Source organism: Otolemur garnettii, unplaced genomic scaffold (genome assembly GCF_000181295.1).
Source record: "Otolemur garnettii isolate 467f Iridium unplaced genomic scaffold, OtoGar3 scaffold00011, whole genome shotgun sequence".
Classification (NCBI taxonomy): domain Eukaryota; kingdom Metazoa; phylum Chordata; class Mammalia; order Primates; family Galagidae; genus Otolemur; species Otolemur garnettii.
Genome location: NW_003852406.1, coordinates 36,056,688 through 36,070,411, shown reverse-complemented (window position 1 = coordinate 36,070,411; position 13,724 = coordinate 36,056,688). Strand labels below are relative to the sequence as shown.

Below are 13,724 nucleotides of genomic sequence, written 5' to 3'. Positions count from 1 at the left end.
TATTTTTTGGTTGCAGCCGTCATTGTTGTTTGGCGGGTCCGGGCTGGGGATTCGAACCCGCCACCTTAGGTGTACGTGGCTGGCGCCTTAGCTGGTTGAGCTATAGTTGCCGAGCCGAATTTTTAATTTCTAAGAGCTTTTTAAAATCCTTTTCTATAGCATCCTGCTTTTTTCATGAATGTTGTATCTTCTTTTAGCTCCCTGAGACTATGAATAAAATTTTATGAAAGTTTCCCCTTCTTTGCATAGCTTTTTTCTATTTGCTTTTTTTTTTTTTCTGTTTAACTTTATTTTGTCCTTCTTCTTCTATTATAGGCTTTCCTCAGATATCTAAGAATCTTTGGCTGTCCGAAAATGATTGGGAGTAGGAGACTAGCTGGATGCAGTGGCTCACACCTCTAATCCTAGCACTCTAGTAGGCAGAGGTGGGAGGATCATTTGAGCCCAGGAGTTTGAGGTTGCTGTGAGCTTGGAATGATGCCACTGCACTCTAGCCTGGCAATAGAACAAGACTCTGCCTCAAAAAAAAGTAGACTAGCTAAGCATGATGGCTCATACCTGTAATTCCATCTATTGAGGGGGCTGAAGCAGGAGAATTGCTTGAACCTGGAGGTTCAAGGCTGTCATGAGCTATAATCCTGCCACTGCACTCCAGCCTGGGCAACAGAATGAGTCTTTGTCTCAAAAAGTAAAGGAAGAGACTAAAAAGCTGATTGGAAGTTCTGAGCAAGTAGGAGGGGTCTAGAAACTTAAATCTTCCCTGTAGGGTGACTGGGTAGTCACTGTTGGGAATTGCCAAGTAAGTTTCTTTAGTTCCTTCCTCTTAGACTAGCTGGATTCCCCAATGAAAAGTTTTCTGGCAGTTGTGCAGACTATAGGGTCGGGTGAGTTCTCAGCTTATGTAAGGCATTTATCTTATAATATGTGGCTATTACATTTTTCTATTTTCCTTAGATTAGTCAGTCCTGCCTTCAACTATGATGGTTTACCCTCAGGGCAAAGTTTTATATTTCCAGACAATGAACTTCACCTTTGGCTGTAGTGGAGAAGGGGCAGACAGCCTGTGGCATTGAGTGGGGGAAAGATTCCAGACATCTATTTTTTAAGCATCTTAACCTTTCCTCCTTCCTCTTTGCCAGAAGTTCCAATGGTACATGAATGGTACATTCTGTGTCTGTGTGTGCATGTGTGGTAGCTTCTGTGTCTGTGTGCATGTGTGGCAGATTCTGTGTCTGTGTCTGTGTCTGTCTGTGTGTACCTCTTTGTCAGTACTTGTGTCCTTTGGGGATTTTCTGGTGTTAAAAGATAGTTCTCAGTTTTCCCCACTATTGGTGAGGATTTAGCTATGGGGTCTGCTCTATTAGTTTTTACATGTCCATCTGCTTTACAACTTTTAAAATGTTGTTGCTTCTATTGCTCTCCTGCCTGTACTCCCCAACTGTATGATTTTATATGCAGTGGAACCTCCATAGCTGACCACCTACCTACACTGACCACCTCCTCAAGGTGACCTGATTTTCAGAGAGTGAATGTGTTCCACAGGTCCATGTCAGTACGGTAGGCCTAGTTCCTTATGTTGACCACTTCTGTATGTTGGCCAGTTTGTTACAGTCTTGTGAATGGTCAACTTATGGAGGTTCTACTAATTTTGATTTAAAGATCTTTTAGGTGTAGTTTCAGTGGATCTGGGGAAGGACCTGACAATGAACGGCATGTCCGTTCTGCCCAGGAGCCTCCTTCTCCTTTGCCGGGCATGTCCCTGCTTATCTTTGAAGGCCCACCTTGAAGGGCTTGCGCCCTGGAAGGTGATCTGCGGCACTACCGGGGAAGTGCTTCCTTCCCTCTCCATGACACAGTTTCTTTGCTCACACCTCTGTCTTTCCAACAGAATTGTGACATCTCCAAGGACAGGGTACACACCTGACACATTGTGCCTCTCTAGAGCTGGCACAAAGAGAGTGTTCAGTACATATTTGCCACATGACCACAGTGACCACTGACTATGCTGGTGCCAAAATCAGTATCTTTTCCACTCTTTGCATTGCCTGTTCATTTCAGCTGCAGCTTTGTTGCCTTGGTGACAGCAGCTGCTGTGGGGACCTGGGGCCAGTTGAGAGGTGTAGATCTCAGAGATAGCCCTCCCTTCTTTCCTCCTCCCATGCTATCTAGTGTAGCCAGGGACTCAGAGCAACGTGGAGATGCCACACTTGGGTCTGGCTTATGGAAGCTCAGGGCACCTTATTGCATACACTCGGTGTGCTTGTGGAGTGAGCTTTTCTTTAACTAAACCAACAGAGCAACCTTCTATACCACACCTGTGATGACCAGCCAGGGCCGTACTCTTCTGCTCAGGGGCACCTACCATTAGATCAAAAACACTAGTACTTGAGTCTGTAAGATTTCTGGGTTTCCTGGCTGTCTCCAATATCCATACAACATAGTCCATTGTTGTACCTTTCCTCACCCCCCTCATCCTCACATAAATCCACAGTCTTGTTATCTGAGTTTTATGTAGTAGTTTAAGAAAGAGGCCCCTATGATTACCATAAACAAGGATTTTCCTATCAGCAAGGGGAGATGTAGGAGAGAGGAAACAGGGAAGGGAAGGGGTAGAAATGAGGGCTCCAGTCTGGAGAGGTGGATGGTGAATGGATCTCTGGTTGAGACTGGCTTTCACATTGAGATTGCTATTCTGTTCCCGGCTCATCTCTGTAGAGACAGAGTGACCACAAGTCCTCTCCTCTCCCCCTGCTCCCTCTCCCTGTCGGTAGCATTTTCCAAACAAGGCTAAGATCAGTCTGTCCCAGTAGGACCCTGCCAGGCATAGGTGATGTTTTCCTGGTAGTCAGAACCTAGTGCTGGTGAGGGAGTGTCATCTGTGCTGGTGCCCTGCTGAGTGAACTGCAAGGGAAGCCCTTGGGGCTTGGAGAAGGGAGGTGGCTCTGAGAATTCTTCCCATTCAGAGTAGGCAGATAGGGAGACAGTGACCCCAGGAGCCTGTCGGCTGATGTGCTGCCAGCTTCTATGAGGCTTTCTGTCTCTGGCCAGCATGGTAGCCTCTCAGCTCCACTCTCTTGGACTCTGTTTTAGACTTTGTATTGGGATATGCATATGTGTGTGTATGTGTGTGTGCGTGCGCGCGTGTGTGCACATACATTGTAGATTCTGTGACAGTATAGGTGTGCATGTGTGGTAGATTCTGTGTCAGTGTATGTGTGCCTGTGTGATAGATTCTGTGTCTCTGTGTGTGGTAGATTCTGTGTGCGCGTGTGTGGTAGATTCTGTGTGTGTGTGCATGTGTGGTAGATTCTATGTCTGTGTGTGTGCATGTGTGGTAGATTGTGTGTGTGCATGTGTGGTAGATTCTGTGTCTGTGTGTGCATGTGTGGTAGATTCTGTGTCTGTGTGTGTGCATGTGTGGTAGATTCTGTGTCTGTGTGTGCATGTGTGGTAGATTCTGTGTGCGTGTACATGTGTGATAGATTCTGTGTCTCTCTGTGTGTGCATGTGTGGTAGATTCTGTGTCTGTGTGTGAGTGTGTGTGCATGTGGTAGATTCTGTCTGTGTGTATGATAGATTCTGGTCTATGTGCATGCGCATGTGTGATTCTGTGTCTGTGTGTGTGTGCACGTGTGGTAGATCCTGTCGGTATGTGTGTGTATGGTAGATTGTGTGTATGCACGTGTGGTAGATTCTGTGTCTGTGTGTGTGGTAGATTCTGTGTGTGTGATAGATTCTGTGTGTGTGTGTGTGTGTGCACATGTGGTGGATTCTGTGTCAGTGTGTGTGCAACTGTTGTACTTTCTGTTTTGGTGTGTTGGTATGCATATATTGTGTGTGTTGTAGTTCAGTGTCAGGTATGTGTGTGTATGTGTTATTGATTCTGCATTGTGTGTGTACATATGTTATAGATCTGTGTTGGGTATGTGTGTCCATATGTTATAGTTCTGTGTCAGGTGTGTGTACATGTGTTGTGGGGTGTGTGTGTATATATGTTGTAGTTCTGTTTTGGGGGTGTGTGTACATGTGTTGTAGATCTGTGTTGGGTGTGTGTGTCCATATGTTATAGTTCTGTGTTGGGTGTGTGTGTACATACATTGTAGTTGTGTGATGGAGTGTGTGTGCATGTTGTAGGTTCTGTGTTGGGACATGAGGAGGAAACGCCCACAGCAGGCAAGTTAGACAAGGAGTCTAAAGCTTTAGACAGAATCACATTCCTGAAGAAACTTTTATTTATCTATTTTTATTTATTTTTTATTTTTAGACAGTCTCACTTTACCGCCCTTGGTAAAGTGCTGTGGCATCGCAGCTCACAACAACCTCAAACTCTTGGGCTTAAGCGATTCTCTTGCCTCAGCCTCCCAAGTAGCTGGGACTACAGGCACCCACCATAATGCTTGGCTATTTTTTTTTTTTTTGTAGTTGTCATTGTTGTTTTAATGACTGTCAATGTTGTCTCAAACTCAACTCACCAGCCCCGGTACATGTGGCTGGTGCCCTACCCACTGAGCTACGGGCACTGAGCCCTGAGGAAACTTTTAAAAGAGAAAAAAGTCTAATACAATAACTACTGGGAACAAAAACTCGCATATTGGTCCTAGAACCTCCAATGGAAGGAAAGGAAACCCTAGGCTTTGTCATGCACCAGTTCTGTGACCCGGGGCAAGTCACTTAGCTTCTCTAAGCCTTGATATCCTTGTGTGTACCATAGGGACCAAAGCACCTGCTTGTTTCACAACTCTGGCTCTTACCAGCTAGATAACTTTGGGCAGGAGCCTTAATTTCATGAGCCTGGATTTCCTCTTCTTTAAATTAGAGATTAGTAATAGTATATTCCTCGTTGGATTTTGTGAGGATTAAATGAGATGATACAGTACTCAGCTCAGTATCTGGCACATAGTAAGTCTTCATTAATGTTAGCAGTTGTTTGCACAGGGTTGTTCTGAGGGTCAAATGAAATTCTGCATTTGAAATTTCTTTGGAAATTAAATTTTCATTCATTCTTCGTCTCCTGAATCTGACCTTCTGCAAACTGGAAATGGTTGGACGAAGCTCTAAGTCTTGGAGTTGCCGTTTTGTTTGTTTGTTTGTTTTAGACAGAGTCCCACTCTGTTGCACTGGCTAGAGTGCTGTGATGTCAGCAACCTCAAATTCCTGGGCTCAAGCAATCATCCTGCCTCACCCTTCCAAGTAGCTGGGACTATAGTCATCCACTACCATGCCCAGCTAATTTTTTATTTTTAGTAGAGATAAGGTGTCACTCTTGCTCAGGCTGGTCTCGAACTCCTGACCTCAGGTGATCCTCCAGCCTTGGCCTCCTGGAGTGCTGGGATTATAGGTGTGAGCCACCATACCTGTTCCTGGAGCTGGGTTCTTGAGTCAGACCTGCTGGCTGTGAAACAGAGGTCACAGGGTGTGAAGGGGCTAAGGCAAGACCACAGGCTCAGTTACTGCTGTGGGCTCTCCAGCCAAGGCTGAATGTGTGTGTGCACACACCTGCCCATGGATACACACATGTGGGTACATGCACATATGTGCATATAAGAGCGTGAGACCCAGACCCCTCCTGCTTTTGTGTGTTTAGAATACAGTTCATGTTATTCAGGGCTTAAGGTAATGTGTACTCCCAAATAAATTTGCTTCCAAAGCCCATTGTTGCTATGAAGCCCTAAGCTGCCATGTTGGCCCCCACTATATGTAGGGCAGCAGAAGATGGTATGGAGGCTGAGGTCCTAGCCCTGGGGCTGTTGAGTCCGTTCAACAGCTCCCTCCTGGCCCCTCCCTGCCGTCTCCCTTAACTTGACTGGACTTGGATCCCATGGAAGCTATGGCTGTGCTAGGCCAGTTAGGGGGCAGGGAGGCTCCAAGCTGGGCTCTTGGAGAGATGAGATCACCCCTCAGGATGGTGAGGACACCTGTGCTGGCCTGGTCACACACATAGTGATGTAACCAGAGGCTTTAGCTCACAGTGGAAACATGAGGCTTGCTTTACAGCTGGGGCTGCCGAGAGTTTGTTCCTGGCATCCCAGCTACAGACTTGCCTCCCTTGCTCTCTGCTCCCACACACAGTCTCCCAGCATGCCTTTGCTTTTCACCCACACACTCTGCTGTTGCTGTTTTTTTTTTTTTTTTTAATCAGGACCACCCTTCCCATCCACCTCTTATTTGTTTACTCACTGATCCACCAGATTTTTATTAAGTAGCTACTATGTGCCAGGTGCCATCTTAGGTCATGGGGAGATAGCAGGGAACAGGATACAATTCCTGCCCACATGGAACCTAAGCCTAGCAAGAGAGACAGACCAGGAAATAGGCCCAGTGTCATGATTAGTGCTAGGAAGGGGACATGCAAATGAGGATAAAGCTCAGGAGAACAAGGGGACTGGAAATACTGAATCCAGCTTCTCTGAAATTCTGCCCATCTTTCCAGCCAGCTTCACCACTGCAAAAGCCTTTCCTGATTCCCCAGCCAGATGCAATTGCTCCCTTCTCTGCAACCCCCAGCACTTAGTATATTGCTTCATGTATTCATCTATAAATATTGAATGAGTGTTGATTCCGTACCAGGCACTATTCTAGGAACTGGGGACACAGCAGTAAAAACACAGATAAGTCCCTGCTGTCATGGAGCTGATATATTTGTCATGGAAAGGATGGACATAAACCAACAATCTCATAAGCGTTAAGAGTCAGGTAGCAGTGTGTCCTGTGAAGAGAGTAACATAGTGAGAGCAGTAAGAAGTGCTAGGGAGAGACAGTGTCTTTCTGCTACAAGTGGCAAGGGAGGCCTCTCTGCAGAGGAGACGTGTGAATAGAGACCTGGGAGTGAGGTGTGGCTGCTGCAATGCGTTGCTGCTGAGCCATCAGAAACACATGGCTGGGGTGCAGTGAGGTAGGGGAGAGTGCAGTGGTGGGAGGGAGGCCAGCACAGTCACAGGGCCAGACCATGAGGGCCTGGGTGAAATGGGGCAATTGCAGTTTTTTGGGCAGAGGAGCACCATGGTCTGACTTTATTTTAAAAGGATCACTCTATCTCTTATCCTGAGAATGGTTGAAAAGAGGCCAGGATGGAAGCAGTGAGAACAGTGAGGAGGTTAGTGTAGGATGCAAGCTGAGGGTGATATGTACCAGGCAATGGTGGGGGTGGCGAGAAGTGAGCAGATTCTGGACACATTCTGGAGAGAAGCTTGCCTGATAGAGTAGATGTGAGTCAAAGAAAGGAATACAGGATTGCCTCCAGGTTTTGGCCTGGATCAAGTGAAGTTGTCATTTGCTGAGATTTGTGGAAATTAGCTTGGAGAAAAGAACAAGGAATTTGGCTTGGAACGTGGGAAGTTTGATACCTCCTGGACCTTCAAGTAGAGACCCTAGGTACACTGCCAGAAATAATAGCCTGTAGTTCAGGCCACAGGTCAGGGCTGAAGATAAGACACTTGGAACTCCTGAGTAAGGTTAGAACCCCTGAGTATGGATAGAGACTGGAAGATTGTTCTGAAGCCTGAGCCTGGGGAAGGTCCAGGTGGTGAGGGAGAACAAGTGGCCAGTGGTGTCCCAGAAGCAGGTGAAGTTAAAGGTTTCAGGAAGTGAGGTCAGTGCTGCTGATGGACGAGAAGACCAGGCATTAGAACTGCCACATAAGATCTGGCCATGTGAAAGCTGGGGGTGACCTGAGGAGCAACTCGGATGCAATAATGGGCACAAAAGCCCTATTAGAGAAGGGACAGTGAGCGTAGTGAGGATAGACAGCTTTTTCAAAGAATTTTCCTGTAAAGGAAGAAGCAGAGAAATGGGGACAGGAGCTAGAGGAGCATGTGGGGTCAAAGAAGGATTCTTTTAAAGAAGGGTGGCAGCTCATCAGCCTTGGTTGCTGGTGGTAATGAGGTAATATTAGAGAAGGTCTGACAATTCCAGGGAGAGTGAGAGCAACTTGCAGAGATGTCTTGATCAGGCAGGGGAGGGCTGCTTGAGATGGGAGCATAGTTTATCTGTAGAGCAGAGAGGGCAGAGCGTGGGGCACTGCTGCTTGTGTCCTGTACCCCCATCTCCTGCTGTGTGAGCGCCCTGAGAGCAGACCCCTGACTGACTTTCTTCTGTGCCCTCATGACCCCAGCTTGGCAGCCAGTATCTACCTAATATTTGTATCTGAGTGAATGTGTGTTTAGGAGTCTTTGATTTCTAAAAAGTGATGCAAATCAGTTGGAGTCAGCTTAAGAAATGAAGCAGAGAAGTGCATTAATGTACATAGTTACCATTCAATAAAAAAAAAATTTAAAAAAAAAGAAATGAAGCAGAGGTCTGGGTGCAGTGGCTCACACCTATAATCCTAGCATTCTGGGAGCATCCCTTGAGCTCAGGAGTCTGAGACCAGCCTAAGCAAGAGCAAGAGAGAGAGACCCTGTCTCTCCTAAAAATAGAAAAACTAGCCAGGTGTCATGGCAGATGCCTGTAGTCCTAGCTACTCAGGAGGCTGAAGCAAGAGGATAGCTTGAACCCAGGAGTGTGAGGTTGCTATGAGCTAGCCTGACACCATGGCACTCTAGCCCAGGGGGACAGAGTAAGACTGTGTCTCAAAAAAGAAAAAAAGAAAGAAAGTAAAGAAAAAAAAAGGGAGCAGAGCTGGGCATGGTGGTGTGCACCTGTCATCACAGCTGCTCAGGAGGCTGAGGTGGGAGGGTCACTTGAGCCCAGGAGTTCAGGGCTGCAGTGAGCTGCAGTCCTACTAGTGTACTCCAGCCTGGGCAACACAGTGACACCTAGCTCTTAAAAATATATGTATTTTTAATTGTGGAAGAAATGAAGCAGAGTTCATCAATAAGGCTAGAGGGCCTGCTTAGTAACAAGAGGAATGTAGATATGCCCATAAAAGGGATGGAACCAGTATTTGGAAGCATCTTGGGACTCTCTGTCTTTCACCTCTTGTTCTATCCTGAATGTCAGTTTCATTTCCCGTCTCTCACTGTTAGTTAACCCGCTCTTGCTTTGCTTCTCAGCCCATGTGGCAGAACATGGCTGCCCTACCCTTTCAAAGGTAAATTTCTAAATACAGTGGTGGACTGTCCCTAGGTCCTACTTCCCAAATCCTAGACAAAGACTTGGATTAGATTAGCTGACGTGATGTCTTTTACTGAACCTATGTGCCGTGTATGGCCTGAATGGCAAGGGGCATGTGATGGCAGCACTTGAAGCTCTTCCTCATGGGTGTCCTAGGAGTCCCCAGAGAAGAGGGGCTGAGTAGACACCACACTTGTCTCACTACCGTGTGTGTAGGTAGGTGTGGATGGAGGGATAGATGGATAAGGGGCAAATGGGTGGGTGGATGGAGGGGTGTTTTAGCAGTGTTGTCAAATAATGCTAACAGGTCAGAGAGTTGGAATGGAAGGAAGAGGGCTCCTGACAGCACATGGGTCACTACAGAAGGAAGTTTATTACTACCAGCTAAAGACAACTGGAAACTCCTGGTTTCCCTTCCTTCTAGGAAGCTAGAAAATTTCTCCTCTGTATTTTCTTCCCAGCTGCTAAAGGGGAATCATTTTCAGCCTTGACAGGGAATAACTTCTAAAAATAAGCTGAGACATACAGTGGCCCTGTTCTTCCCACAAGCCTGGGGCGGGTGCTGCTGCCCAGTCCTTCGGGTGGCCTCCTGTTCTTCTCTCCCACTGTTTTGGAACTAGCCTTTCTGCAACCCAATCTCCTGCTTCCTTCTCAGGATACCCAGAACCCGAGGTAACCTGGTACAAGGATGATACAGAATTGGACCGCTACTGTGGCTTGCCAAAATATGAGATCACTCATCAGGGCAACCGCCACACACTGCAGCTGTACAGGTGAGGGTGCAGCCAGTTCTCCTATCTCTGTGGGACCCTGCCCTCAGGTGTGGAGCTGGCCAGCGCAGATCTCCAGGCACTGTAAGGGGACGGAGGGTGGTCTTGTTGCTGAGCTAAACCTCCTGGAGAACCATGCCTGCCTGCCAACATCTGAGATCTCCTGAGGCCAGGGTGGGAGAGTTTTTGACAGTCAGAGAGCTGAGTGCAATCAGAGCAGGTCCTGACCCACAGAAACATTTTCCATCAGATCAGCTACCAAAAAAAGCAACTGTGTCATCATTACCTCCCAAGGGGCTCTGTTGGTCACCTGCTTCTGAAGGGAGTTCTCTGAGGCCCTAAGTCTAATCCGTCCTGGGACAGTGTGACCTTGGGCTGCTGCCAGCCTTTTGTCAGCTTGGTGTCCTCAACTGTAATGGAGGGTATAATATGTGATTACTTCTGAGGCAGAGCATGGTACTTGGACTTGCAGTGGGAAGGGGCATGCTCAACTCTGACAGCCTCTGGCTGTGGGGAGTGGGGATCCACACTTCCTAGTAGGGCACGGGTGGCACCTCACACTCCTGTTTCCAGGTGTCAAGAAGAAGACGCTGCTGTCTACCAGGCCTCTGCCCGGAACAGTAAGGGTATTGCATCCTGCTCGGGGGTCCTGGAGGTGGGCACCATGACTGAGTACAAGATCCACCAGCGCTGGTTCGCCAAGCTGAAGCTCAAGGCTGCAGCAAAGCTGCGTGAGATTGAGCAGAGCTGGAGGCACGAGAAGAAGGCAGTGGGGGAAGCCGACACCCTGCGCAAGCTCAGCCCTGACCGTTTCCAGCGAAAGCGCAGGCTGAGTGGAGCTGAAGCACCAGTCCCCTCAGCCTCTACCAGGGAGGCTGAGGGTGGGGCCCTGGCAGCCCAGCAGAAGGGAGAGACTGAGTCTGCCCAGAACGTGGGTTTGGGCCTGATCAGCAGTTTTGCTACTGGAGAGGTGACCACAAATGGGGAGGCTGCCCCTGAGAATGGGGAGGATGGTGAGCATGGCTTGCTGACATACATCTGTGATGCCATGGAGCGGGGACCTCAGAAACCCCCCCAAAAGGAGTCTGGGGCCAAGAAGAAAAAGAAAGGTGAAGAATCTAAGCAAGGTCTACAGAATCCAGAGTTAGAGAAGGCTGCCCGAAGCCACTGTTCTTCAGAAAACCGTATCCCCAGTTCCGACAAGCCTGACTCTCGCAGGACACAGGAGTCCATGGGCATGAAGCAGGCTCAGACCCAGTCCAGAGGCAGGGTTGCACAGGAGCCTGGATCCTCTGGGCCAGACAGTGCCAGGGAACAAGGCTCTGCTGTGGGCATTCAAGACAAGGTCTGGGGAGCCCCTGCTCCAGCCCCTGCCCCGGGCCCAGATCAGGAAGGGTATTTCTCACTGAAGGACATGTACGTGGAGAGCACCCAGGCAGTCAGGCTTCAGGAGAACAGGGGTCCCCAGCCCCAAAGTGTTGAGGCACTTGGAGAGGACTCCTCAGGGAAGGCACTCATCAAGGCTGCAGGTGGGGAGGTGCCTGCTGCTCCTGGCCAGCCCACCCCCTCCACAGTCACCCAATCAACTAAGCCTTTCAACAGGAAGAGATTTGCCCCTCCAAAGCCCAAAGCAGAGTCTACCTCTGACAGCAAGCCCATTTCTTCCCTGAATCAAGTTCCAGAACTTGAGGCCCAGAACTCAGGGAAGACCCCACCTCAGGCCTCTGCCCAAGTGCCAACACCTCCTGCCCGGCAGAGACACAGAACCTGGGATAGCCCCTCTCAGGGGAAAGCAGGCCACAGGACTCCAGGAGGAGTAAGTGTGTGGGTGTTGGGTGCCTGGTGGGTGCTCTGGGAAGGTAACCTCATGGAAACTCTTGTTGCAACAGCTTGGCAGCCAGTGAGCAGTGGGTTATTTATAGAAGGGGGTGGGGTGGGAATGGAGTACCAGGAGCAGGGGACCACAGGCATGGCCCTCACCCCAGCCACTCTCCAGATGCCAGGCATGTGGGCAGCACAGTCTGACTGTGACCCTCCCTTTGAGAGCATGGGAGTTCATGGCCAAGGGGACTGTGACCCAGAGGGAGGTGGAGGAAGATGTTCTCTAGGCCAGCAGGGGGCTAGCAGGCTTGTGCAGGAGACTAAGAAGTGAGACTGTGCTACGGCAACAGTGCTGTGTGCGGGAGACTGAGCAGCGGGACTGTACTAAGATGCATAGCAGGTCTCAACCTGAAGGCTCATTAGAAGATTCGTGAAAATACTGAATGTCTAAGAAATTATGGTTAAATCTGGGTTTATCTAAGGCTTTAGAGTCAGGTTATATCTATATGCAAATCTGACTAGGCTTAACGTAGTTTGATCTTGGGCAAGTCATAAAATTGGAATACTACTAGTACTATTTACTTCATAGGGCTATTGTAAGAACCAGGGTAGTTAGCACAGGGTGTGGTTCCCACTAAGAACTAAATAAATGGCAATTGGGTCCAGTGCAGTGGCTCACGTCTGGAATCGCAGCACTCTGGGAGGCCAAGGTGGGTGGATTGCTTGAGCTCAGGAGTTGGAGACCAGCCTGAGCAAGAGTGAGACTTTGTCTTTACAAAAAAAAAAAAGAATGAATGAATAAATGAATGAATGAGCCCTGCATGGTGGCATACACCAGTAGTCCCAGCTACTCAGAAGGCTGAGGTTGCTGTGAGCTGTGATGACAGCACTGCATGTAGCCTGGGCAATAGAGAGAGACTGTGCCTCAAAAAAAAAAGGACAGAAAAAAAAAAAAAAGGACAGAAGGAAGGAATTAAAAAACAGTGAGTGTAAGAAAGACACAAGACACTGCTATGGTCTGGGATAGAGGCACACAGTTTTACTTGGGAACAGGAGTGCCATCAGTTCCTGGGGAGCATGTAGCCAACAGAGAAAAGACGATCTTTTGTGTGGAGATGGGGATGATAGGGTGCCCACTTATCAAAAGAAGAGGTAGATGGGTGGCAGCATTAAGGACCCTGAGGAGCGAGATTGAGAGACTTGATTGAAAGGAAGCAGTTTGTAACCTGTTTGGAAGCAGAGAAGGCAATATGTCATAGGGGTTAAACAGTGTTTTATAGCAAGAAAGAGAAGAAAGAGGACAGCACTTCTTACGAATGGCAGAGAAAAAAGTGTTTCAAAAGTGGGGGATGGGCTGGATAAAATAGATGGGACATATTTATACGAATAAATTATTGGATGTTTATCTGAAATTCCTATTTAACTGGATGTCCTGTATTTCTTTTTGCTAAATCTGGTAATCCTAAGTGGAGCCTGCCTCTGGTCTGGGCGGGAACTAAAATGAGACTGTTTTTGATTTTTTTTTATACCAGTTTGAAAAATTAACTTAAAAAGTATATACTTTACTTCCCAGTGTTTGTAAGTGTGTGATACCATTTTGTACTTTATATCTTTATGTTTATTCATGTTTTAATTTTTTAGTTTTTGAGACAGAGCCTCACTCTATTGCCCTAGAGTGCAGTAGCATCAGAGCTCACTGCAACCTCCAGGTCCTGGACTCAAGCCTGAGGCTCTTATCTCAGCTTCCTGAGAGCTGGGACTTCAGGGGTGCTCAACCATGCCTGGCTAATTTTTCTCTTTTTGGTAGAGATTTGAGCTCAAGCAATCCCTCTGTCTTGGCCTTCTAGAGTACTAGGATTATAGGTATGAGCCATTACACCCAGCCATGGTGAATTATTTTTAACAAGGTAAATAAAGTCTCTTAAATCCTTTCTTGGATAACTAAAGACAGATTTGCATTTTGAATGGTCTTTTAGTAAAACTTGCTATGTATTTTTTAATAGCTTTATTGAGGTATAAGTTATATACCATAAAATTCACCTGTTTTTTTTCTTTCTTTCTTTCTTTTTTTTTTTTTTTTTT

General features: G+C 47.6%; 1 protein-coding gene across 1 annotated transcript in view; it reads left to right on the top strand.

The window, feature by feature from the left end:
- ALPK3 (alpha kinase 3) overlaps window positions 1-13,724 on the top strand; it is a 52,472-nt gene that overhangs the window by 12,192 nt on the left and 26,556 nt on the right. The window contains exons 4-5 of the mRNA XM_023510100.1: window positions 9,707-9,824; window positions 10,395-11,637. Coding sequence (XP_023365868.1) covers window positions 9,707-9,824; window positions 10,395-11,637 — 1,361 coding nt within the window. The remainder of the gene's footprint in view (window positions 1-9,706; window positions 9,825-10,394; window positions 11,638-13,724) is intronic.